Source organism: Equus przewalskii, chromosome 1 (assembly GCF_037783145.1).
Source record: "Equus przewalskii isolate Varuska chromosome 1, EquPr2, whole genome shotgun sequence".
Taxonomy (NCBI): Eukaryota; Metazoa; Chordata; class Mammalia; order Perissodactyla; family Equidae; genus Equus; species Equus przewalskii.
In genome coordinates, this window is record NC_091831.1 from 104,594,175 (window position 1) to 104,617,254 (window position 23,080).

Here is a 23,080-nt window from a genome sequence, read left to right on the forward strand (position 1 = left end):
TTAAATGAGAGAGAGAGAGAGAGAAAAAAAGTCTACAGGCATTACAAATCCTGGAAGCTATGAATCAGGAAGTGGGAAATGGCTGATGCTGAAATGGCCAGCCTGAAAATCCTGGCTCTTTTATGTAGTCAAGTCACCAGGGCCAGGAATTTCAGAAATCTTAGGCATTTTGCATTATTTTCTGAATCTTAAAAGAGCTGAGACTTGAGAGAGAAAAGGGCAGGGAAAATTAACCAGTAAGTAAGCCCCCAGCCTCTGGCTTCATGCCCCAACTGGCATACCTTGCCCCCATAATTAAAGGCTCAGTGGGAACTCACTGTCTACAAATGGGTTTTTGTCTATGATGCTGCTAAGGAGAAGGGGGTGAGAGCTCATGGTGTGCACAGACAGAGCCTGCCCCATGCTTCAGCCTCCTCGTTCCTTGCCAATCTTGAACCTGCAATAGACTATAAATATTTCACATCTCAAGACACCCTACAGTTGATTAAAAACAATGGCCACTTTTGTTTTAAGGAAAGACTCTACCTGATAAATTTTGCTAAGTCAGAGTACTCAAAAGCCCATGCAACAAAACTACATGAACCCTTTCAGACACCCAGGTTTGAGAGGGACATGCTCACATTTTAGCTCACCTGTTTCAAAGGGAGCTCTAGGAACAGTGCAGGCTCACTCTCCGCAAAGCCTGTATTTGCATCAATGCGAGACACAGGAGTTTATTACGCTGATCAGGGGAAAAGAGTGCACCGTCATCCTCCTTCCAAAAGAGTAACAACTCAATCAGAAACTTAGTCCTGTTCCAAAGTCCTAATAATACGAACACCAGAAAGCTACCAGACCTTGTAAAATATTTCCAATTATTTTCTATAGAAATCAAACATACCACCTCTACTAGCAGGTTCTACTAGATGACAGACTTAAAAACATGTTGATCTGAGGTGGAAAGCAAAGAAGAAAATACAGGCATACCTTGGAGACATTGTGGGTTCGGTTCCAGACCACTGCAATAAAGTGAATATGTACCGCAATAAAGCAACTTACACGAATTTTTGGGTTGCCCAGTGCATATAAAAGTCATGTTTACACTATCCTGTAGTCTATTAAATGTGCAGTATGTCTAAAAAAAGTAAATACTTTAATTAAGCAATATTTTATTGCTAAAAAATGCTAAACATCATCTAAGCCTTCAGCGAGTTGTAATCTTTTTGCTGGTGGAGGGTCTTGTAAAAATCACAGTACCTGTGGGGCCGGCCCTGTGGCGTAGCAGTTAAGTTCGCATGTTCTGCTTCAGCGGCCCGGGGTTCGCCGGTTGGGATCCCGGGTGCGGACATGGTACCGCTTGGCAAGCCATGCTGTGGTAAGCGTCCCACATATAAAGTAGAGGAAGATGGGCACGGATGTGAGCTGAGGGCTAGTCTTCCTCAGCAAAAAGAGGAGGATTGGGAGCAGATGTTAGCTCAGGGCTAATCTTCCTCAAAAAAAAAAAAAAACCAGTATCTGTGAAGCACAATAAAGTGAAGCGCTATAAAATGAGGTATGCCTATCAAGTCATTTCTCCTTACTCCCGTCAGATGTGATATTTTGGGAGGCCTTTTTCTGGCATCCCCATAAGTGAATCTGCCTTAATCAAATACAGGCAAATACAACCAGAATGTGCAGAGTGACAACGCCTCACATCCTCGAGGCAGGTGCCATACAGGACCCCAGGCATCAGCTTTCTCTCCATCTCCTCCACTAGACATTCATCCCCACCTCCCTGGAAAGGTTCTGGTTTATTCCACAAAGACCAGTAGCCTCCAAGGTGTTGCTTTAACTTAGTACAAATGAGAGAATCAGTCTCCAATGAACTCTTTTTCCCTCAGGAACAACCACATCCTTAGCCCTGTGAGGACCCCTAAAACCAGTCCCAATGTGCCCCCAGACCGTCCCCCGACTACTACCTCAACACACCTTCCTCTCCAGCCTTTCTTAAACCCCATTCCACACTGTGCTTGTCCTTTTGATCCTCCAAGCACCTCCTCAATGAGGCCTCCAGGATCTCTGGGCACCAGTATCTCTTCGGCAGTTTCCATAGCCCTTTCCCAGCCTACTCATTCTGTTCTTATTCCTAAAAGCGTCAGGTCCTACCCCAGCCACTGTGCACACCTTATCTTCCCAACCACGCTGAGAGCTCTTCTTCAGGCAGCGGCTGCATTTCACACACCTATCTACCTCCAGCACATCCCTGAACATCCAGACACTCCAGTTGGTCTCTTCCACTCCTACAAAACCAGATTCGCTCAGCTCAGCTCAGCTCAGCATCCCTTGGGCCCCTGATCTCCTGTCTGCCCCAGGTGCTCTGCAATAAAAGCAACCCCAAACCCTTCCAGTCTGCTGCTCACTGTAGCTGAAACCTAATGGCGTTCTCAGCCCATGCCCTCACGTGCGCCCTTGGCAGGCCTGGCATCAGACAGAAAGCCAAAATAAGTGAACACAACCCACTACCCCTGTCAGGAGCTAGAACGACCCTCAGTGCACTGTGCAGTTTCCTCGCCAGGTGGCCAGCCTAGGCAGCCACGCTCAGGACTCAAAGCCGGACACCGAGCTGGCTGCACAGCCCTGGGCAGACGCCCCTCAGTTCCCACACTACCTGGCAAGGCCGCTGAGAGGACTGAGGGAAGGTGGCTGTCAGCGCTTTGCCCACTGCCCTCATGGGAGTCGGTGGCCTAAATTCCCAGAGCCAAGAAGAGGAAGGTCCCAGTGCTCCTGCTATGTCCTGCCCTCATCACACTCTGCCCAGGTAGTTAACCCTCAACCTTTCTCTGCCCATCAGTCCATAAGGACCCACAGCAGCCACGCAAATATGACCCTCAGGGCAACTTTCTGATCAAGAGAAGAAAAAAGTGGTAAATCAGACTTCGATTCAGAGCCCGGGGCAGCAAGAAACGCACCATGAATTCCTCGCAAATAACCGACACGTTTTCACTGAACCACCCAACGGCGATGGGTAGCGGGATGAAATTCAGGGAGACAACCCCCCACGGGCTTGGCTCCCCTTCATTTAAACATGCCCCATTTCCAGGCAGCAGAGGTTCCAAGAAACATGATAAATGCCCCTTGCAGGTTTCAGCGCAGCAGATAACGGGGCTACCGGAGTCCTACGGAAGCCCAACAGTCAAGCAGCAACCCTCCGCAGGGATCCTCGCCGGCAGAAGCCTTAAGACGGTCGCGTTCGCCTCTAAACTGCTCGCAGGATTAACAGGAAGGCTGATCGATACTGATTTTACCGTCATGGGAGTGACTCACCATTAAATCCTACCCAGCTCAAAACTCAGCTGTGAACAGCAACAAAACAACATAATAGCAGGGTCAGGTTTAAAATAGCAAGGATGACTTGTAAACAGTTAATGCTTATAAACAATTACAGTCACCTCCCCAGCCTTGCGGAATTGCTGAGAGAGGCAGAACTGCCAAGCTCTCTGAAGCGCGCGGCAGAGCACGTCTGTCCTCGTCACAGCCCCCCAACCCACTGATGCTGGATGGAGTCAGGTTGACAGAATAGACCCCGAGGAAGTTAAGATGAGTGCCGTTGAACTGTATTCCATACATCCAATAGGTGTGCGCTCACCAAGGAATCGAGCTTTCAAAAACAAAAGTTAAGCTGTCTTGAAAGTAGATGAGTGGTTGCCAGGAGCTGAGGGGAGGGGGAAATGGGGAGTGACTGCTAAGGGTTACAGGGTTTCTTTTGGGGGTGATAAAAATGTTCTAAAATTAGATAGTGGTGATGGTTGCATAAGTCTGTTAACATACTAAAAAACACTGAATTTTACACTTTAAAGGAGTGAACTTTATGGTATATAAATTAGATTTCAATAAAGTTTTTTTTTAAATAAAAAAAAAAAGTTAAGCTGTCTTAGAGTCTAATTCCCCTCTATGTAGCTACTGCGGAGTTTAAAAGCAGCAACTTCTTTGTCCAAAAACGGAGGAAATGGGGTCATGATATTCCCCAATAATTGTGCTCCTCTCAAGCAGCCTTCACTTTAGGAAAAGCAACAGGATGCACAGAAGACAAACTATGCATTTCAAGCATTTGGCCAAAGTGTCAGAAGGCAAATGTGCTTAGCGCCATCTTGAAAATGTATACTTTTAGGTACTGGATTCCATTTCATTTTTCAAAATTCAGCTGTTACCCGCTCTGAAAATTGGCCAAGAACTTATCCATAGAGTCCTGGTTTTGAGAAGCCTCAGCTGCAGCACATCGCTCCATCATTGAGAGCTGCATGTTTGTGTCCCCCCAAACTCATGTGCTGAAGCCCTAACCCCCAGAAGGATGGCATCAGGAAGTGGGGCCTTGGGGAGGTGACTGGGTTTAGATGAGGTCATCAGGGTGGAGCCCCATGATGGGATGTGTGTCCTCATAAGAAGAGAAAGAGACCAAAACGTGCTCTCTCCTCTCTCTCTCTGCACCCTGAGAGGACGCAACAAGACGGCCATCTGCAAACCAGGAAGTGGCCCTCACCAGACGTCGGATCTGCACCAGCACCTTGATCTTGGACTTCTAGCCTCCAGAACTGTGAGAAATAAATGTGCATTGTTTAAACCACCCTGTCTGCAGTAATTTGTTATAGCAGCCTGAGCTGATGGCGCAGACACCCTATAGCTCTGTAAGCTGTATCACCAACCCATGGAAGGGGCACGCCTCCTTTTTGTCATGTGACAATACTTCCTGTCCAGGGGAAGACAAGAGTGGTCACTTGGGCTTGCTTCCAAGATGCAGGGAAAATGCCAGTCTGACTTCCAGACCTGGAGGAAGTGCCAGCAGAGAGCTTCCTCCCACAGGGCCCAGACTAAGAAGAGCTGTTCCTCCAAAGAGGGTGGAAAAAACTCCTCTCGCAACCAGAAAGGCTTGGCTCCCTCCCAGTCATGCTGGAATCCAGCAGGTCCAGGCCTGAGCCCTGACCCCTGGTTAAACTAGAGGATGACAAGGTAGTACCAAGAACCGGCCCCAGAGAGTATCTGCTGGAATGGCAGACAGGTAGACCTGGCCTTCGACACACAGCACATGTCCTGTGCCCTCAGGCAACACATCTCTCCAGGCCCCAGCTGCCTCTTCTGTAAAGTGAAGGCTCTGGCTTTTTCCTACTTTTGAGAGCCTTCCGTTCTTGTTTGCAGAGGTCAGTCCCTTTCCTTCAGGGCTCCCTATGTAACACGGGAGTCAGTGTGCGATAAAAAATTGAGCTGTCAAAACAAATGAAAGACTTCCAGTATAATCAGTGAGAGAACCAAATATGTAAACAAATCTCTCTTCTGGAAAACTAAGAAAATGAAAAAGCAATTACACGTCACATGGCTGATTAGCAATAAATTTCATTTGTGACTAGATGGCATGAGAGTCTGACTCCTGACTTGCTTTCCCTGAAAGGAAAGCATTATCTGCGATACTGTCTCATTATGGAAAACAAACCCATCCCTGGTGACTCAGCTCAGATCTACGTTTTTGGTGAGGCCCTCCCTGACCTCGCACGTCCTCTGCTGTGTCCCCATGGCACCTGCAATACCCTTGGCCTGGCTCCCCAACTGTGGCCACCACAGGCAGGGGTTGGTCGTCTTAAATTTGTCTCCTCCCCTGTCCCACATGGTATACACTCACAGTTGAACCAATCAAGAAATAAGGTGGGTTTTTGTTTTTCTTTAAAATATAAACACAAAATTTACCATTTTAACCATTTTCCAGCGTACAGTTCAGTGGCATTAAATACATTCACATTGTTGATACTATCACCACCATCCATCCACAGAACTCTTTTCTTCTTGAAAACTAAAACCCTGTACCCCTTAGACACTAACTCCCAATTCCCCCCAACCCTCTAGTCCCTGGTAAACACTATTCTACTTTCTCCCTCTGTGAATGTGACAACTCTAGGGACCTCATATAAGTGGAATCATACAGTATTTGTTTTCTTGTGACTGGCTTATTTCACTTAACGTATTCTCAAGGTTCATCCATGTTATAGCATGTGTCAGAATCTCCTTCCTTTTTAAGGCTGCATAATATTCCACTGTTTATCTGTAGCACATTTTGTTTAACTGTTCATCCATTGATGGACACTTGCGTTCCTTCCACATTTTGGCTATTACAAATCATTATTTGCTGCTATGAACATGGGTGTGCAAATATCTATTTGACTCCTTGCTTTCAATTCTTTGAGGTATATACTCAAAGTAGGATTGCTGGATCAGGTGGCAAGTCTATGCTTAATTTTTTGAGGAACTGCCATTCTGTTTTCCACAATGACTGCACTATTTACATTCCCACCAACAAGGCACAAGCATACCAATTTCTTCACATCCTTGTCAACAACTGTCATTTTCAATTTTTTGAAAATTGCCATCCTAATGGGTATGAAGTGGTATCTCATTGTGGTTTTGATTTGCATTTCCCTGACTAGTGATGTTGAACATCTTTTCACGTGCTTATTGGCCTCAAGGAATAAGTTTTAAACCAAAGGAATTAACACCTCTTCCTAAGAGAGCTTTTCTCACAGAAGGTAAACAGTACCATCGCTTACAATGAGTTGTTTCATTAAGTTGGTTTAGTAGGTGGTTTGGGTTCAAAACACATGTCCCTTGGAAACACCACCATAGGTGATGGCCCCCTAGCGACACCACCCAAGTCCACCTAACAGGCTACTGGAGCAGGATGAGGCCTGAATCCCAATCCTGGAAAACAGAGACAACCCAAAGGAGCAGGGCAGGAGGGCGGGTCCTCCTGTGACCTAGAGGAAGGCTCTCCAGCAAAACGTTTACTAATGAGGCACCATTTCCCACTCCACTGAGCCTTCTCCGGCAGCCCAGGGCCCCAGGCTTTGGGGACTCCCATCCCTGCAAACAGCCCTCGACCCACAAGGGCCCCAGGTTCTCGGTTTTTCCCCACTCTCAACTTAAAATCTTTTAATTAGTTTTTATGGATAAGTAGATCCATGTTTTTCAGACCCTGTGTCCTAAATTTTGGCTGAGGATATGACTCCCACTCCCATTTCTCATGCCCCTGACCCCGCAGATCTGGTTCGTCCCCAGGAGGTAGCATGACCCCTCATTACCTACCGCCCCTGAGGCAGGAGGAGAGGGCTGGGATGTACACCACTCACACCACTATGTGAATGACTCATTTCGGTCATTTGCGCCCCCTGACGCATGGGCCTTCTTGGGATCGATAATCCCTCTCCTGGAGAATGTGTCACACCCTTCCCCGGAGGCAGGAGCATCAGGAAGAGAAAGGAACTCAAGGTAGAGAGGTGGTTTCACAGGCGCTCCGTAGAGCTCCACGTACAATGAAGGTCTGAATGTAAGGCCAGAAAAGGCAGAGGCAGCCAAGAGTGAACATCAGTACACACACACCCAGGAGGGTACCAATTTTTTTTTAAAGGAAGTAAACAATGTCCAATGTATATATTTCACTCACCCTTAATAACAATAACAGCTAACCCCTAGTGCTTAGGATAGGCGCTTGGTTCTAAGGGATTCACGTGTGTTCACTCGTGAAATACTTGTAACCAAACTCTGCGATGGGTGCCACTATCATCTCCCATTTTACAGATGAGGAAACTGGGGTGGAGAGGGGAAACAGGTGTCTCAGGCACAGTCCACCAGGAGACTTCTCATTTTGAGAGGCTCTGGGCTCTAATTCAAATCTCAAAAGGGAATCCGGACCATCAAACATAATTGGGGGAAAAGTGATCTGGGACACAGCAGAAGGCCTGCTTCCAACTGGAGAAAACAGACTGTCTGAGATGCTTAGGCTCCGCTTGCTGGAACAGCTGAAAAATGATTTAAAATTCAGAATTCACTCTCCTGATCACAGGAACAGAATACAAAAGCCCCCAGGCTAAGTGATACCACCTTCCAAGGAAGCCTCTTGCTTTACTGTGTCTTTTCCTGTTATCTGTAGGCAAAAACAGTTCCAGTTGCAGAACAGGCAGCAGGAATCCGCCAGCACCACTCCTGGGCTCTGGACCGGCGACGGCTTCTCATCGAGAACCACAATGCGCCCAGGCGAGTTACAAACATAAATCAACACGAGTTAAACAGCACCAGTAGCAAAGCCCAGACCTGGACGCAGAGTTGGCATCCCCTTTCAAACAAACCATTCCTCACCCCTCCCGGCCCATGTGGTGAGGGCTGGAAACAGCCCTGCCAGGTTTGCCAGCACTGCAGGGGGGCAGAGCCCCCTCCCGCCCCCAACCGCAGGACAGCAAGGCCCCAGGATGCCCCAGCCAGCCCAGAGCTACCGGGCCCCTCTGACACAGCTCAGATGGAAACCAGGGTCATCTCTAAACTGGTTCCCTTAGAAAGTTACAAGGTAGTGCCCCCCTACTTTTAGTTTTAGAAGGGAGGAGTAAGTTTGGAAGCTGCAGTACTCCCACGGTGGTAACCTGGTCCTCAATCTTACCAGGTACCCCTGATGCCTCCATCAAAGGTGAGCATTCCTCCATGGGAGCTTTCATGAAGTCGGGGAGAGGGCAGGTGGGAGGTGGTGGGAGGGAAGAAGAGCTGAATGATTTCGCCATTTCTGAAGGGCTGTGCTCAGATGCTCCTCCTGGGTCTCCCCCCTCTACAACTTCATGGGTTCACACTGGGGTGTCCATCTCTGGTCTCCCAATGCTGACCCCGTCAAAGGGCCGGGGCAGACTCCCCAGCACACCCTGTCCCCGGACCCACTCTAGTGCTCAAAAGGTTTCAAAGCTCCCCACTCTCTACCCATCGTGAGGCCCGTCTCCCAGTGCGCTTGGTTCTGATGCCTGCTCCACCCCATCGGTGTGCACTGCCACCACAACCCCCCACAGGCTCTGCCATCCTGGGGCACTGTCCCCTGGGACCCCGAGTCTCAAACATTCAAGGTGCACTAAAACCAGACGTCCTCCCTCAAGCCGTCTCAAGCCCTTCAGTAGCTGGGTGACTCCACCCCTACAGCCCACACACTTCCACAAACCCTTAGTCAGAGTCCCATAATTTAGCACTGAACACATTATCGCCTGGGATTGTTTACCAGTGTCTGACTTTTCCTAACTGGGGAGTAAGCTCCTTGAGGAGAGAGGAAAAAGATCACGCCTGTTTTTCATATGCTGTCCTCAGAGCTGAGGACACTGGGGGCCTTGACACCAAACGCAGGGTTGTGTATCTTCCTCACCTTCCACCCCTCCTCCTCAACTGAGGAGACGACCTGGGACATAAGGATCCCTGGGAGCCAGCCCATTTAATACTTAAAGACAGCATCTCTTCTGGTGCAGCGAGACAGGCTGGTTAGTGGTTCCAGAGGCTGGCCTGAGGCTCTGACTTCATGAGCTCAAACCCTCACTGTGGATACAGGAAAGCAGCTCTATCATTAAGCGGGGACAATGCCCGGTGCTGGGGGCAGAGCAGGAGGACTGCAGTCCCACAGAGAGTCCAACAGGGCTACCACGGCATGTGAAGAAGAGGCAGAAAAACATGCATTTGCTGGATGCTCTCTACTGGCCGGTTCTGCTGGGCATCTTAGATACATCATTGCTAATGTTCACATCATCCCAGATAGAGCAGGATTATCCCAAACTACAGATGGGGACACTGAGGCCTATAGGTCCCATTCCCATATGCCTCTCTGTATCTGAGAGAGAGAGACAGAGAGGTATCTGAGGGGACGGGCTTCAAAGGCAGCACCGCGCACATGCAAACCCCACCGACAAGGGCAGATGAAAGGCAGGCGCTGTCCTGGCTTGTCCTGCTGAGTCCACATCCACCCGGTGCAACATCCACATGGAGATTTTACAAGATACTCTTTTACAAGCTACGCTTGAAATTAACATGCCAGGTTCAAATGATTATGTTTACATTTTCTGTAAGAAATATCCCGCCTCACAAGTCTCCTCAGGAGTATGAAGCTTTTAAGGATAATTTCTTAGGTGTTGATTACATTCAGGAGTCCTCTTCACACCATCCTAGACAAGTAAACTTCCTCTGTGGGGGGAGCAGGGGGCAGGCTTCACCTGCAATGGCCCCACAATGAGGCCGTCAGAGGCCTGGACCAGCGCCCGAAAGGAGACAGGGCACTCACGTGAGGAAAGGCCTATAAGATTGGCTACTGTTCCTGCTAGGATCCAGTGCAACAGTTTGCTGGCCTCATCAAGAAAAGAGTGCAAGAAACAGAAGCAAATGTCTGTTCACAGTGATTCTGCTGGTTCCAACCAGACCTTCCTAAGAGCTCCATCTCTCTCTGCCTTGTGTCTCAGGATCTGAAGGCTGGAAAGGCCATGAGTAAAGGCCCAGGCCCACGCTGTCATTCAGAAAGAAGAGAGCGAATGAGCAGTCAGCAGCTGCAGAGGAGGGAGCACCCACCCAGCCTCGTCAGGCCATGCTGGGTCAGGCCATGCTGGGTACCACGACACAGCACAGTCTACCTGACTGCCTACCTTCAATCAAGCGCCCAGCTCCCCCATGGTTTCAAGTCCACCGCCAACACAACTGGTGTGGATGAACGATTTATTAAACCCTATCTGTAGGGAACTTACGAACAAGGTCTCTCCCTCCACAGGGATGAGGCAACCTGGACACAGGGCCAGACTCACAAGAGACGTTTCCAGGAGGTCCAAGATTTTTATTCACCTCAATGTGCAAAAAGCCTGACAAAACAATGATTTTAAAGATAACTGTATTGCTTTCAAGTTCTATGTAGTAGTAACTGGTGTGATAAAACGTTTCAGCTGGCAGAGCTATAAAGACATTATGAAAATAAATTTGTTGTAAAGAGTGCTTCAAAGTGAATGGGGTAGAGGGAGTTACCCCTTTAAGAAGTCTTCTATTTCTTGAGGTCTTCCTATGCATCAGGCACTGGGCCAAGTCCTGGGAATTCAAAGATGACCAAGGTAGCATTCCCCTCCCCAGCCAGTGGGGGAAACCATACAGGAGTGGTGCACTAACAGATATAAAGAGGGTGCTGTGGGGCCATCCTGCATGCGGAATCAAGGCCACCACAAAGGGTGAAACTGTAGCTAATTCTTAAAGGAGTTTGCCAGGGGGCAAATTGGTACTATAGTTGTTCCAAGCACAGGGGCTTCCACCTGCCAAGGCAAAGAGACTGGAATAAGTACAGCCTGTTTCACAGCCAGAGCTGTTGTTCAAAATGTCTGAGAAGATGGCAGGTCCAGTCCTCTCTCAGATAGCAAACAAATGATTTCCAAATTAAAAATAATAAAAGGCAATCACAGGGAAATGAGGCTAAATCTTTTGAAATGTAAACCTCAATAACCACCTATACACTGTTAGTCTCAACTAAGGAAGTGAGAAAGTAGATTCCAAGAAAAGTAGGAAACCAAATACAAAAAAGTACCTAACAAAATACAGCCAATGTGAGACCCAACGCCAGGACCGGAAGTGTTTATTGTTCTCTATTTGGATTTAGGGCTGGTGAGCATCTTAACTACATAAAATTGCCCAAGGGGACACGTATAAGAATGATAATTAAAGTGTTACCACATATTTAAATAGAGCAATGGAAAGTAAATCTTGTTTTATTTTTCAAAATGAATCAATAGGCTTTTTTTAAATCTCTAATCTCAAAAGTATATTTTAGAACTTTTCCTTTATTAAAGTCCTGTAAAAAAAATCTCAAACCCTGAATTGTAAACAGCACACTAGATATAACAACTCTGCCAAAATTGTTTACATAACTTAGGAAGACCCCAATTCTTTCACGCTAGCTCACCAACACAATAGAACAATCTTAATCCAACACCACATCCTAATGGTTTCTACAGAAGTCTGCCGTCTGCACGTTTTTCTGCACCCGGGTTTCCAGGAAGCAAGCCAGAAAGCAAAATCTAAGGGAGTGTGGGGGCTGGCTATCTTCATCCTTAGGGCACTGTTAATTCAGTCGCGGAAGGGGCTGAGTTTCCTTTCTGGCCACTAGATGGCGCCTACGCATTAGTGAGGTGGACAAAGTGCACACTGGACACTTCTCAGGCACTGGCAGAAACTGACAAATGAAAGGATTAAGGGAGAAAGCATAATAAACAGATCTCTGAAATGGAAGTTGAACTGCAGGGGCTGGCCACTGTTTACTGAAAAAAAGGTAAAACCACACAACTGTGTTTAACAAGCAAATTGTAATCTTGTTAAAGCACCTTAGCAAAATAGTTTTATTACAGAACAAACATTTATTGAGCACCTACTGTGTGCCAGGCTCTGTACCACATTTAAGTTGACAAGGGCAGTCAAATATCAAGTGTGTCTACATTTCTGGCACTATCCAAAGAACATCTCTGTTCAAGGACGTCATGTCCATAAGAGCAGCAGCAAGCTAAACTCTGAGGGCTTAGTATATGCCAGCCTCCTTTCTAAAGACTTGACATATGTATTAATTCATTTAATTTCACAAATAAATGTATGAAATAGGTTCTATTAAAATTACTGTTTCACAGATGAGGAAACTGAGGCATAGGAAGATTAAATAATCTGCCTGAGAGCTTAGCTATTGAGGAGCCAAGATTCAAACCCAGCTCTTTGGCTCCAATGCTCTCTATAGCCTTGTAAAGTAATAACAGCAGCTCAGGTACAAGACACAACAAATCATGTAACCAGCACAGTGGTGGCTATGAACTCAAAAGGAGGAAAGGGGAAGTCAGGTCTACAGAAGTTAGGGTGATCTAGAAAAGCTTCATGAAGGAAAAGGAATCTGAGTTAGAAATTAAAGGATGGGATCTCAGATCTATTAAAACCATAGAAACATACTTGGGGGAAATAATGAGTGTCCCACCTTTACACTGTTACAATCTTGTCTCTATCTCACAGATCTATCTGAAGCCTAAAGATATTTAAAAATGAAAAAAATTACCTTCGCCCCCCTGCCCAATTTTTCTGACAGTTTTCTAAACATACGTTAAAATGTTATTTTGTTGTTTAGTGAGAAAAGGAGAAAATTCTCCTTCAATTATTTTAAGACTCTACATTTCTGTTGAGACTCAGAAAAGTTAAAGAACTTGTTGGGGGCCAGAGAACTAACTGGAAGTGAAGGAGAAACCGGAACCAGGCAACCTTGCGGTGCTCTAGAGGAGCGCTCTCCACCATTCAGTATGGGGTGGCAGAGCAGAAAGCAGAGAAACGTGCCAGGTCACAAACACAGGAGCCAAATCAAGGAGACAGGACCAGCACGGCTTACTTACCACAGAGCTAAAGCAAGGGGGCTGGGGAGTGCTGGGAATTAACACAGGATCCCTACAGCAATGTCTTAGTTGCTCATCCTCATCACAGCCCAGGATGAGGAGCCTTGGACTGGATTCTTGGACGATGACTCGGCACCACAAAAGGCACATGCTGAGAATTTGGGGCTGGCAAATCTCTTGAACTAGAGGGATCGCACAGGAGTTGGAGTGGCCAGCTCAGAGGCCAAATGAACATCTCCTCAGAGAGTCAATGCAGGTCTGGACTGGACCAGGGTGGAGCCAGAAACAGGGGCAAATCTGAATGATTTCAAGTGACTCAGTGAGATGGAAAGGAAACATTCAATTAACCCGTCTCCCCAGGAAAGGATGGGTTGAAGAACTGAAATTTAACTAGAAATCCCATCCTGAGCCAACTTTGCTGTGGAAAATCTTATCAAGGTACATACATGTTAGAAAGAAAATCCCAAATATATCACCCAGGTAAGGTGACAATAACAAAAGAAGTATACGACATTGTGACCTAACATATGCCATGAATTCATTACCCACAGAAATCAGACAACAGAACTAAGGAAAGCTGAGCAACACATCTTCCTCTGTCACTGCTCTCTTTGATCATTTCTTTTCATGGCAATCTGTGCTTCTCTTTCAAACCCTGAGCTTGTATATTATCCTACTACTATGAGACTTAGGAAAATTAGGTGGGGAGAATGAATACAGGATGACACTGATAAATCTGAGCACAACGTTGAGGATTTTACAATCCAAATAGAACAGCTAATGACTTAGAAAACTGCTGCAAGCTGATACAGCCAGGAGGGTCACAGACCTCTCACCTGGGCTTCCTCTCGACGCTTCCTACTTTTCTCCAGGAAATTATTAAAGGTCTTTCAGATACGTCAAATTTGGGAAAACTGAAACACTGTTAATACATAAACTCACCTCTCCCTAACTATCATCAGACTTCTGTTCCTTAAAGCGCTATTAACTAAAATGTGCCTAACTCAAATTGGTGCTGTCTCATTTACTTAGTCAAACACGTATTTTCAATAATCCATTTTACAGAGACAAACCACTGACTGCATTTTACATGAGAGGACAAGCTGAAAGGAGGCATCCAAAATATCTCAGTGAAATTTAAAAGTTCTGCTCTATAAAACATGTATGCTTTAAGACTGTCAAAATATGTCTGTTCTCCCGTGTCAAGAGTAATTTAAAAAGCAGGATGCATACACCGGATTTACTAAAGTGACAATTCCAAAGCCAGCTGAAAGAAAGCTAGCGCCAGGTTAAAAGGAAAGTAGCCATACAAACTATCAATAATAATGTATTTAAAACTCTCAGAATGTGGATGAATGGATGGAAATACACACACACAATTTTGAACAAATGGCGTTTTTATTATGTAATTATTACTGAAGTAGATGCCCGTCTTCTGTCTTGTTAAGGAGGCTGAGTGAGGAGTGAGACAAAACAATACAGTCCCCCCACCCCCAAGAACCTTCTGGACTAGGAACAGACTACTTTCTAAAGTCTTTAAAATACAAACGCTTTAAGTAAAGAAAAACAAAAGACTTCAGACTATTACCATGTGTGCAATTTAAAGCAGGCACAGCTACCTCTGCAGTGTCTGGTGGCAGTGGTCATCTGCATGCACATTTTCCCTGTGACTATTTCAGATAAAGTGTGGGCTTCAAGACCATCAGCCATCACATGTGGGACAAAGTCACTCAGCTCCATGGACACACCACCAGCACTGACCCAGGAGGAGAAACAGGAGAATAAAGGCAGTCCCTGCTTCCCTACTTACTTTCCCCAGTCATCAACAACAAGCAACAACACACTGTAAAGTTACTGCAATCAGAAGCATTCAGCACTCATCGTAAAAGAAACTACTTTCTGTTATACTCCAGTAAAATCCGAAGAGCAACCTATAAGTTTAAAAATCCTTGTAGTCCAGGGCAGAAAAAAGAAAGAAAATTGAAAGCCTTGCTTACTAGGTTTGTTTCTTTAGCGTTTTAAATAAACATAGCAAGCAACTTCTACGGTTTGACTCATATCTTTAAAAACTTATGTAAGGTATTTTACAGTATCAGAATGAATTTTCAAACTTAAAGAACTGAGTCCAATGAGTGGTCAACATGCATTTATTGAGGAGGAGAGGAGGGAGAAGAAACTATTTCTCAATTCAAGTAAAGAAATACCAGTATTTCCTTAAGATCTTGAAATTAATCAATTTCATAAGCCATAAGTGAAATTGGCGTTAGTGAAAAAAGTAGGGAAATCTTCCAAACTGATATTTGGACTTTACAACGAGTAAAATGGATGATTTAAAAATAGAAAACAATTTATTCTTCACAGTTCAAAAGCCTCAAAATCAAAGATATTGTTAATATTTTGAGTCAAATTAGACTAAGGCAATTCAATAAAATAAACAAACTTCATCACATCAAGGGAATAGGCACCTATTGGGATAACAACCAAACTTGTTTTTAAAGATCTTTTGTTTATTAACTATTTTATACCAAACATAAGCCCTTTCCTCAGAACAAATCGGTTCTTTCACAGATCCACAGGGTTGGGGTGGGGAGCGCACATATTTCAAGGTTTTCATCTTTCCAAATGCTGGAAATCAGTCATCTTCCCCAAATGTTAACAGGTCTCAATGTGCACGAACATCGGGATTATTGTACCACCTCCCTTAGTTTAAGCCAAATCGTATCTTTACAAATAACTGGAAAACTTCCTCTTGATAATCTGATGCCAAACACCATTTTCCAGGAGGGGTCAGAGTGCTTCGTACATTATTCACTTGGCTGTCTTGAAAGCGCTCCGAATTTTCCTTCAGAACATCTCAGACAGAGAAATCAGGAAACTATATCCCCAGCACGTGTGCAACTATTATATATTTAGTACAATTGAGAGGAGCGCATCTCTTGGACTCAGATAGCACCTGTCATAAGTTGGCTAAGAAAAGCAGTTCAAAGCAAGTTGGCCCGCGGGCACAAATACCTCTTCTGTGAACTGGGGTTGACTTTTAAATGAGTTTTGAAAACAAATCCAAGAAAATTGTAACCCAGAGAGAAACATGGCTTGTATGTTTTACAATTTAAAAAGATTTCAAGATTTAATTGCCTGCTCGATCTCATTCTTGCCCCCTTACACTTTTAAAAGCAGTAAGTTATTTTAAATTATGCAAAGCCTTAAAATTATGAAAGTTTCCTAATGATTTCCAGAAAGCTAAGCGATGTGTAAATCCAGAAAAGTTTTGAAATAAATCCCATCTTCCTCACAACTCAAAACATGCTATGCAACATTCATGTACACACCTGTAACTCCTAAAGTTTTGGCAAAAGGTAACTACAACACTGCACATTTTAATCACAATTGTCATAACCAATATTATTTAAAAAAGGCAGCAAGGCTGATCAAGATGGGCGAATGTCTCGCATATGTCACAGCCTGCAATGACACTGCAATAGGAAGGAAAGTATTAATGAGGCAAAAATGGTGCACACAAGCCTTCGGAAGATCAACAACATTGGTCTGCTTCATATCTTAAGACTACAGAAATGTTTTTAAAGGGCTTTAAATGCTGTTTGCTGTCTATGTGAAAACTATGTATCCTGTGCTGAGTCTGAAAAAGATCTGAATTTTCAAGCAACTTTGTTTCATGACACCCCAAAGACAAAAGCAAAGTCCTCTTTCTTTGTAGGTTCAGGCATTCCCAGGCACAGGGTCCAGCTTTCATACAGCAGGTGCCCAATAGGTGCTGGCTGGATTCAGTTGCTTCATACAGCACATTCTTACAAAACAAATGAAACCAGATTTAAAAGGAAGCTAGTGTCCCTTGAGGACTCCCCTTGGCAAAACTGGAAGGGGACAAGTGAAAATGATACAGTTGATTTTCATTACTGCCCTGATCTTGCAACAATACAACAGGCAGGAAACATTTTCATTAGTAAACTAAGCCTTAGACAAAGACTAAAAACAAAAGTAAACAACAATTACTCTCTAGGTCTTTTCCTATTAAAAGGCTAAGGTAAATTTGGATAAAGGCATAACAGTTTAAAAACAAAAAATGCCTTTGCTATATTTTTAAATCTTTTATTCCATAAGAAATTTTGTTTTTTTAAAAAAAATTAGTGTATGTCTGAAACAACTACTGCATCCTACAAAGATTCTTCCTCCTGCTCAGATTCCAAAGCTATTTAAGAAATAAAAGTAGCAACAAAGAAAAAAAAAACCACTATATTAAAATGAACAGTTCATCCTCAGTCTTTACGACCAGGATGGTTAACACTGGATATCAAAAAGGAGAGTGGAAACTCTTTACCATTTTAAAACGCTACATTATTTCTCTGTTGGAAAACATATGTAAGAAAACTGGAAACACAAAAAGCCATCCAGACTCAGCTCCTAAACTCTAATCTTGGAAAGACCAACATCGTTTCAGATTCAGTTAAGGATTTTACTGTCACAAATCTACTTACAAGCATTTGTGTTTTTTTAATCCAACCCTTCAATCCTTAACTTGAACTATGGATAAGCAAGATTTCTTTTTCCTTTCTGTTCATTTCTCCTATGACTGAACCCTTTTAATGAGATGGTCACAATGTTTAAAGTGCACATGATTTTAAAAAAAAGTCATCAGATTATCTATCACTCGTAAACTTCAATTATCAGTTTGTTGTATTGCTGTAGTTCATGTCTCTGAAAAACTCCATATATTAAAAAAAAAAAAAAAAAAGAGACATCAACCTGCTGGATGAATTTAGTTAATTTTAATCTAGCTTCTACGTTCAAACTAACAGAATGCATTCTTTTCAAACTTAGCATATATTTTTTTTAAAAAGTCTACTGGGATATAACTCACATACCATAAAAGTCACTAATTTAAAGTGTACAATTCAATGGTTTTTAGTATAGTCAGAGAGTTGTGCAATCATTACCACAATCTAATTTTAGAACATTTTCATCACCCCAAAAAGAAACCCCGTACCCATTAGAAGTCACTCCCCATTCCCTCCTCCCCCAGCCCTAAGCAACCACTAATCTACTTTCTGTCTCTGGATTTGCTTATTCTGGACTTCATATAAATGGAATCATACAATACGTAGTCTTTTGCGACTGACTTCTTTCACTTAGCATGATGTCTTTAAGGTTCTTCCAGTCAACCTTAGCCTATTTCTTAAGGTTAGACCTTTCTAATCCTTCTGAAATATCAAACATATAACCTTTTAAACTTCAAATCCTGACCCACACCCCATCCGTCCTCAAAAGCACCATTTACTTGCTTTTTCACTCTGGAGAATCTAAACTATAATTTGCTATTTAGGTTCTTTCCAAACTTCTTATTCTGGGCTCTTCTTCTGGTAATAAAACACCAACTTCTTTAAATACCAATCTTTCGCATACCTATATTTCTCTGACAATAGGATATGACTGTGCCTGGGGCAGAAAGATGACTGAACCCTTTTAATGAGATGGCCACAATATGTTTACAGCACACATTGACTGAAAAAAAGAAAGTCATCAGATATTTTGGCTATCACTCATAACTTCCAAAGCTCTCCTACTTAGAGGCTCTGTTCGCATTATATTGATAGAAAACAAACATGTCTGTATGACTTCATCTGCTTCAAAGACTTCTAAGTTTTCTAGGTTAAAGATAAAGAAATCACGCTACTACTGTCGCAGGCAAAGAGAAAACACTAATCCCTAAATACACCAACACAATAGGGAACCAACACCACCCCAATCTTCATTACTCTACTAGACAGCCAAAAGAATGTGGGTCTCTAACAGGACTCAGTTTATTTCCACCAGAGTTAAGTGTTCTTGCACCTTTTGGACTAAAAACCGATCTCACGCTCACAGTGAGCATACCATTTACTCCTCAAAACTTCAGAGCTGTAGGGAGGGGCAGAGACCGAGTTAGAACTTCAACAAACCATAATCAGGATTTGGGGTGCCTTCTAGCCACCCACCAGGTTTTCAGAAATCAACCATTTCAAGGCATCCTTAAGAAAAGCTTTGGCTACTGGGATTATAAACATACATTAAAATAGCCCTTCCCCTCCTGCCTGTTTTCTCAAGAAAGAGCCGCCTTTTACAAAGAATATTTCTCACGAAGAATCGCTCCAAACAGCAAGACATCCTATTTTAAAATGCCCGACTCCTGCCTCGGAGAAGCAAGGCCATCACTGCTATTGTGAATTTCGGAACTTACTAACATTAAATAATAAAACTAAAGACGCTACACAGTTCAATAGCATGCCATAATAAAATGGATTAACTCTCCTGTGTCTTCTAAACTATATTTAGCTTTTAAAGGCTAGAAACCCTCCTCTGTCCCCCTAAACACCATCTGTAAGCCTTAGAAGAGAGCCGAAAGCCTTTCGCCCAATCCAGTGAGCTGAAAGTTTAGAAAACAAAGAGCAGGAGAGCTCAGATTTGTGGAAGGTCCGGCCTCAATCCGCGCTGTACTCCACGCAGTAAACACGCTAATTCTACAAAAGTCTGCTCTTACTCCGTCATGGACGCATTTCTTACAAGACGTTGAAGAAGGCTTGACACAAACAGCCTTTCGGAATTGCCCCCGTCATGGGGCCAGACAGCCCCCGCTGCCTCTTGATTCTCCCCCTCACTCTTCAAGGCTCAGTCGTGATTTTTCAAAGTTAATTGGCACCACCTGCATACCCTCGGCAAACATTACTCACCGACCCACACGCCCTCATCGTTCCCAGCCCCAGTTCTGCCACCGCATTTAAACTTTAATCGTGTTCAAGTTGCCCACCGTCGTGAATGTACCAGTAAGCGACACTTTAAATTTGAGAAGAGCAAAACCCCCTCCTCCTCCTCCTCTCTCCACACACCATGGGGCCCTAAGTTCTTCCTCCCTCCCCGAACTTCCCTACCCCTACCCGACGCTACCAAAACAAAAGCTATCTGATCGCAAGCGATAGCGAGCGTGAAGCGACATTGCTTATTAACTGTGTACAAAAGAAGTGCGGAGCTGGGGGGAGTGCGACACAACGCTGGCCGCAAAACCCAGGCCAGGGCTCCGCGCTCGCAAAACAAAACCCCCTCCTCCCCACCCCCGCCGCCACAGACCCTGGCGCTCCGCGAACCGCCGCGCACACCACCTCTCGCCAGGGCCAGGCGTGTAGGTGTCCCCGCGCGGCCGTGTGGCAGCGGCTACACCCCCGCGTTGCGAGCACGTGTGTGGAAATGCACGTCGGCCCCGACCGCACACCCACTCGCGCACACGCGGATGCTGCCCAACCACCCCTCCAGCCCCGCCAGGAGGAGAGTAGAAACTGGGAGAAGGTCCCAGGACGCTCTGAACCAGGGGCCCCGGACGCGCTCCCCGGAAGAGCCTGACTGATGCAGGGCCCTCGACCTCGCATCTTTCCAGAGGCTGCGTGGGGGGCGGGGGGTTGTCTAGGCAGGAACGTTGCCCCCACCCCCGAGCCGCACAGAGCAGCCCCGGGAAGCCGGGGACAGGTAACTCGCCGCGGACCAAGCGAAAGTGACGGGAAAGGCCAGGAGCCCTAGGGGCAAAGCACGTTGGGCGGCAGGAGGCCGCGCTGGGGTGTTTGGAAACGTTTCCTGGGGCTGCGGGGCTCCTACCGGGCACCTCCCCGTCGTGGGCAGCTTGCACCCCACGGGCTGCTGGGCTCCCCGCCACCGGGCACCAAGTCTGCCCCAGCAGCGAGGGCGCCGCGCGGCCGAGGGAGCTGTCACCGCTGTCTGCGCGCTGCGCGGGGCCAGCACCGTGTGCTGAGCGGCCCCGCGCGCCGAGAGGGGCGAGGGGCGAGGTGCGGGAGGCCGGCCCCAACTTCCCCGAAGGAGTCCCAGCGCCCGGGCCGCCGGGGAGCGAACGCTGCCGAGTGAGCCGGCCGCGGGCAGGGCTCCCGGGACAGCGAAAGAGAAAGCCCGCGAGGCCCCGCGCGCGAGGATGCGCTGAGCCCGGGCCCGCAGCCGCTCGGGCCTCTGGCCGGGTCCCTGGGCGCCCCGCCCCGCCGCTCCCGGGCCCGGGGGCCCGACAGCTGCGACGGTGGCAACTCGGGTTTCGCAAACAGGGCGCAGCCCCTCGGAGGAAAAGTTCCCGCAGTGGCCGCGGGCGGCGGGCACATACTCACTTTCTCCACTCGTCGGCCAGAGCGAGAGCGCGGCGGAGAAAAACAGGAGCCCCCACAGCGAGGTCGGGGACCCTCCTCCGGAGCCAGACTTCATTCCTTTTATTTGGGACGAAATTCCCTTCTCCAAAAAAAAAAAACGAAAAAAAAAAAAAAAGGAAAGGAAAAGAAAGTCTCAAACTCAGTCTTCGCCCCCCCTCCACAAACCAGGGCGAGGAAACAGTCCTGGAAGGCGGCGCCGGGCGGCCCGGCGGGCTGCGCGGACGGGGCGGGCGGCGGAGCGGGGCGGCCCCTCAGCGCCGGGAACCGCGGCCCAGCGCTCGGCGGAATCGGGAACCCGAGGCGCGTCGGGGCGGGCTGTCGGCGTCGTCGGCCTCCATTTTCAAACCCATAGAAGCAGGAGGGGGAAAAAACTGCACAGAAACGGGGCAAAGCGCAAATCCGTCTCGACGAGGCAAAACCACCCCGACCCCAGACAGAGGGGGAGGCTGCCGGCCGCTCGAGCCCCCGCGCCGGGAGGGCGCGACGCAGTTCGCAAGATTGCCCCGAAGTCCGGGTGGCGGGCGAGGCCGGCCGGGGGCAGAAATGCGGAGGAAAAATGAATGAGCGGCTCCCCCTCCTCCGCCTCCTCCGGGCTCCGCTCGCCGCCGCCGCCTCCCTCAGCGCCGCCGCCTCCGCCGCCGCGAGCTCCTTCCCAAATCCAGGACACACACAAAGCGGCGGGCCGGCCGCGCCGCGCTCGGCACTCCCGCCGCGCCGCCCGGGCTCCGCGCCGCCGCCGCCCGCCCCGCGCCGGCCCCCGCCCGGCCCCCGCCCGCCGCCGCCGGCTCCGCGCGCGGGGGCTCCGGCTCGCTGAAGGTCAAAGCCGAGGCGCGCGGCGCGCCGTGGGGCTCCCCTCGCGCGGGAGGGGCGTGGAGGGCCCGGGGCGCGGGGCCGAGGGTCTGCAAGCGCCGGCTCGGGAGCGCCGGGGGCAGGCTCGCTGGCGGCGTCCCTCCCGCTCGCTCGCCGCTCTCGAGTTCGCCTGGTGCGCTCGCTCCTCCTCGGGTTTTTTCCCTTTTTTTTTTTTTCCGCTCAGCGGAGTTAATGCTGGTAAACAAGAGCCTCAGCCTCGCCGCGCCGCTGCCGCCGCCGCTGCCACACACTGGGGGCTCGCGCGCGCGCGCTCGGGCCCGCGCACACGCGCCCGCGCGCACCCTGGAGCGGCCACAGCCGCAGCCGCGGCGCGCCGAGGGCCCGGCCCAGGCCGGCGCGCGCCAAGAGCCGGAGCCCGGGATCCCAGGGACGTGCGGAGCGGAGCCCGGGCGTGGGGTGCGAGGCGGCAAGGCGCCGTCCCCGCCCCCCGCCCGCGCCAGCACACGCGCGCACACACACCCGCGCCCGCGCGCGTGCACACGCTCTCGCCCCCACCCGCACTGCGCTGGCCACCCTGCACGCGCCTTCCCCTCCCGCAAGACTCCAAAAACAATGCCCCCGGCGCCGGCCCGGGGGACGGAGGGGCTGGCTGGGGAGGAGAAGAGGGGAGGAGGGGAGGGGGCGGGGTAGGCGGAGAGTGCGGGGCCCGAGAGGTTCATTGAAAACAACAGCACGGCTGGAAAGCGCGTTTCCCCGGTTCTTGAAAAGCTTCATTGTTTCTTGCAGCTGTTGCAAAATAAATAAATAAGTGCGTGCATGCGGCATTTTTTCGCAGCATGCTGGAAAGCCCGAACGAGGCGGGAGGGGCGCACCTGGGAGAAAGGAGACCCCCAGGCTACTAAGGCGGGCACTTTC

At 47.7% G+C, this 23,080-nt stretch overlaps 1 protein-coding gene across 2 annotated transcripts in view; it reads right to left on the reverse strand.

Moving 5' to 3' along the window:
• Nucleotides 1–22,063, reverse strand: part of IGF1R (insulin like growth factor 1 receptor) — a 291,645-nt gene extending 269,582 nt beyond the window's left edge. The window contains exon 1 of one of the 2 annotated variants that reach the window (XM_070619913.1): nucleotides 21,317–22,063. In XM_070619913.1, the coding sequence (XP_070476014.1) occupies nucleotides 21,317–21,410 (94 nt within the window). In that variant the 5' untranslated portion in view covers nucleotides 21,411–22,063. Of the gene's footprint in view, nucleotides 1–2,927; nucleotides 3,194–21,316 lie in introns of those variants that run through there. The other variant, XM_070619922.1, reaches the window with a different exon arrangement.
• Between the last annotated feature and the right edge of the window lie 1,017 nt (nucleotides 22,064–23,080).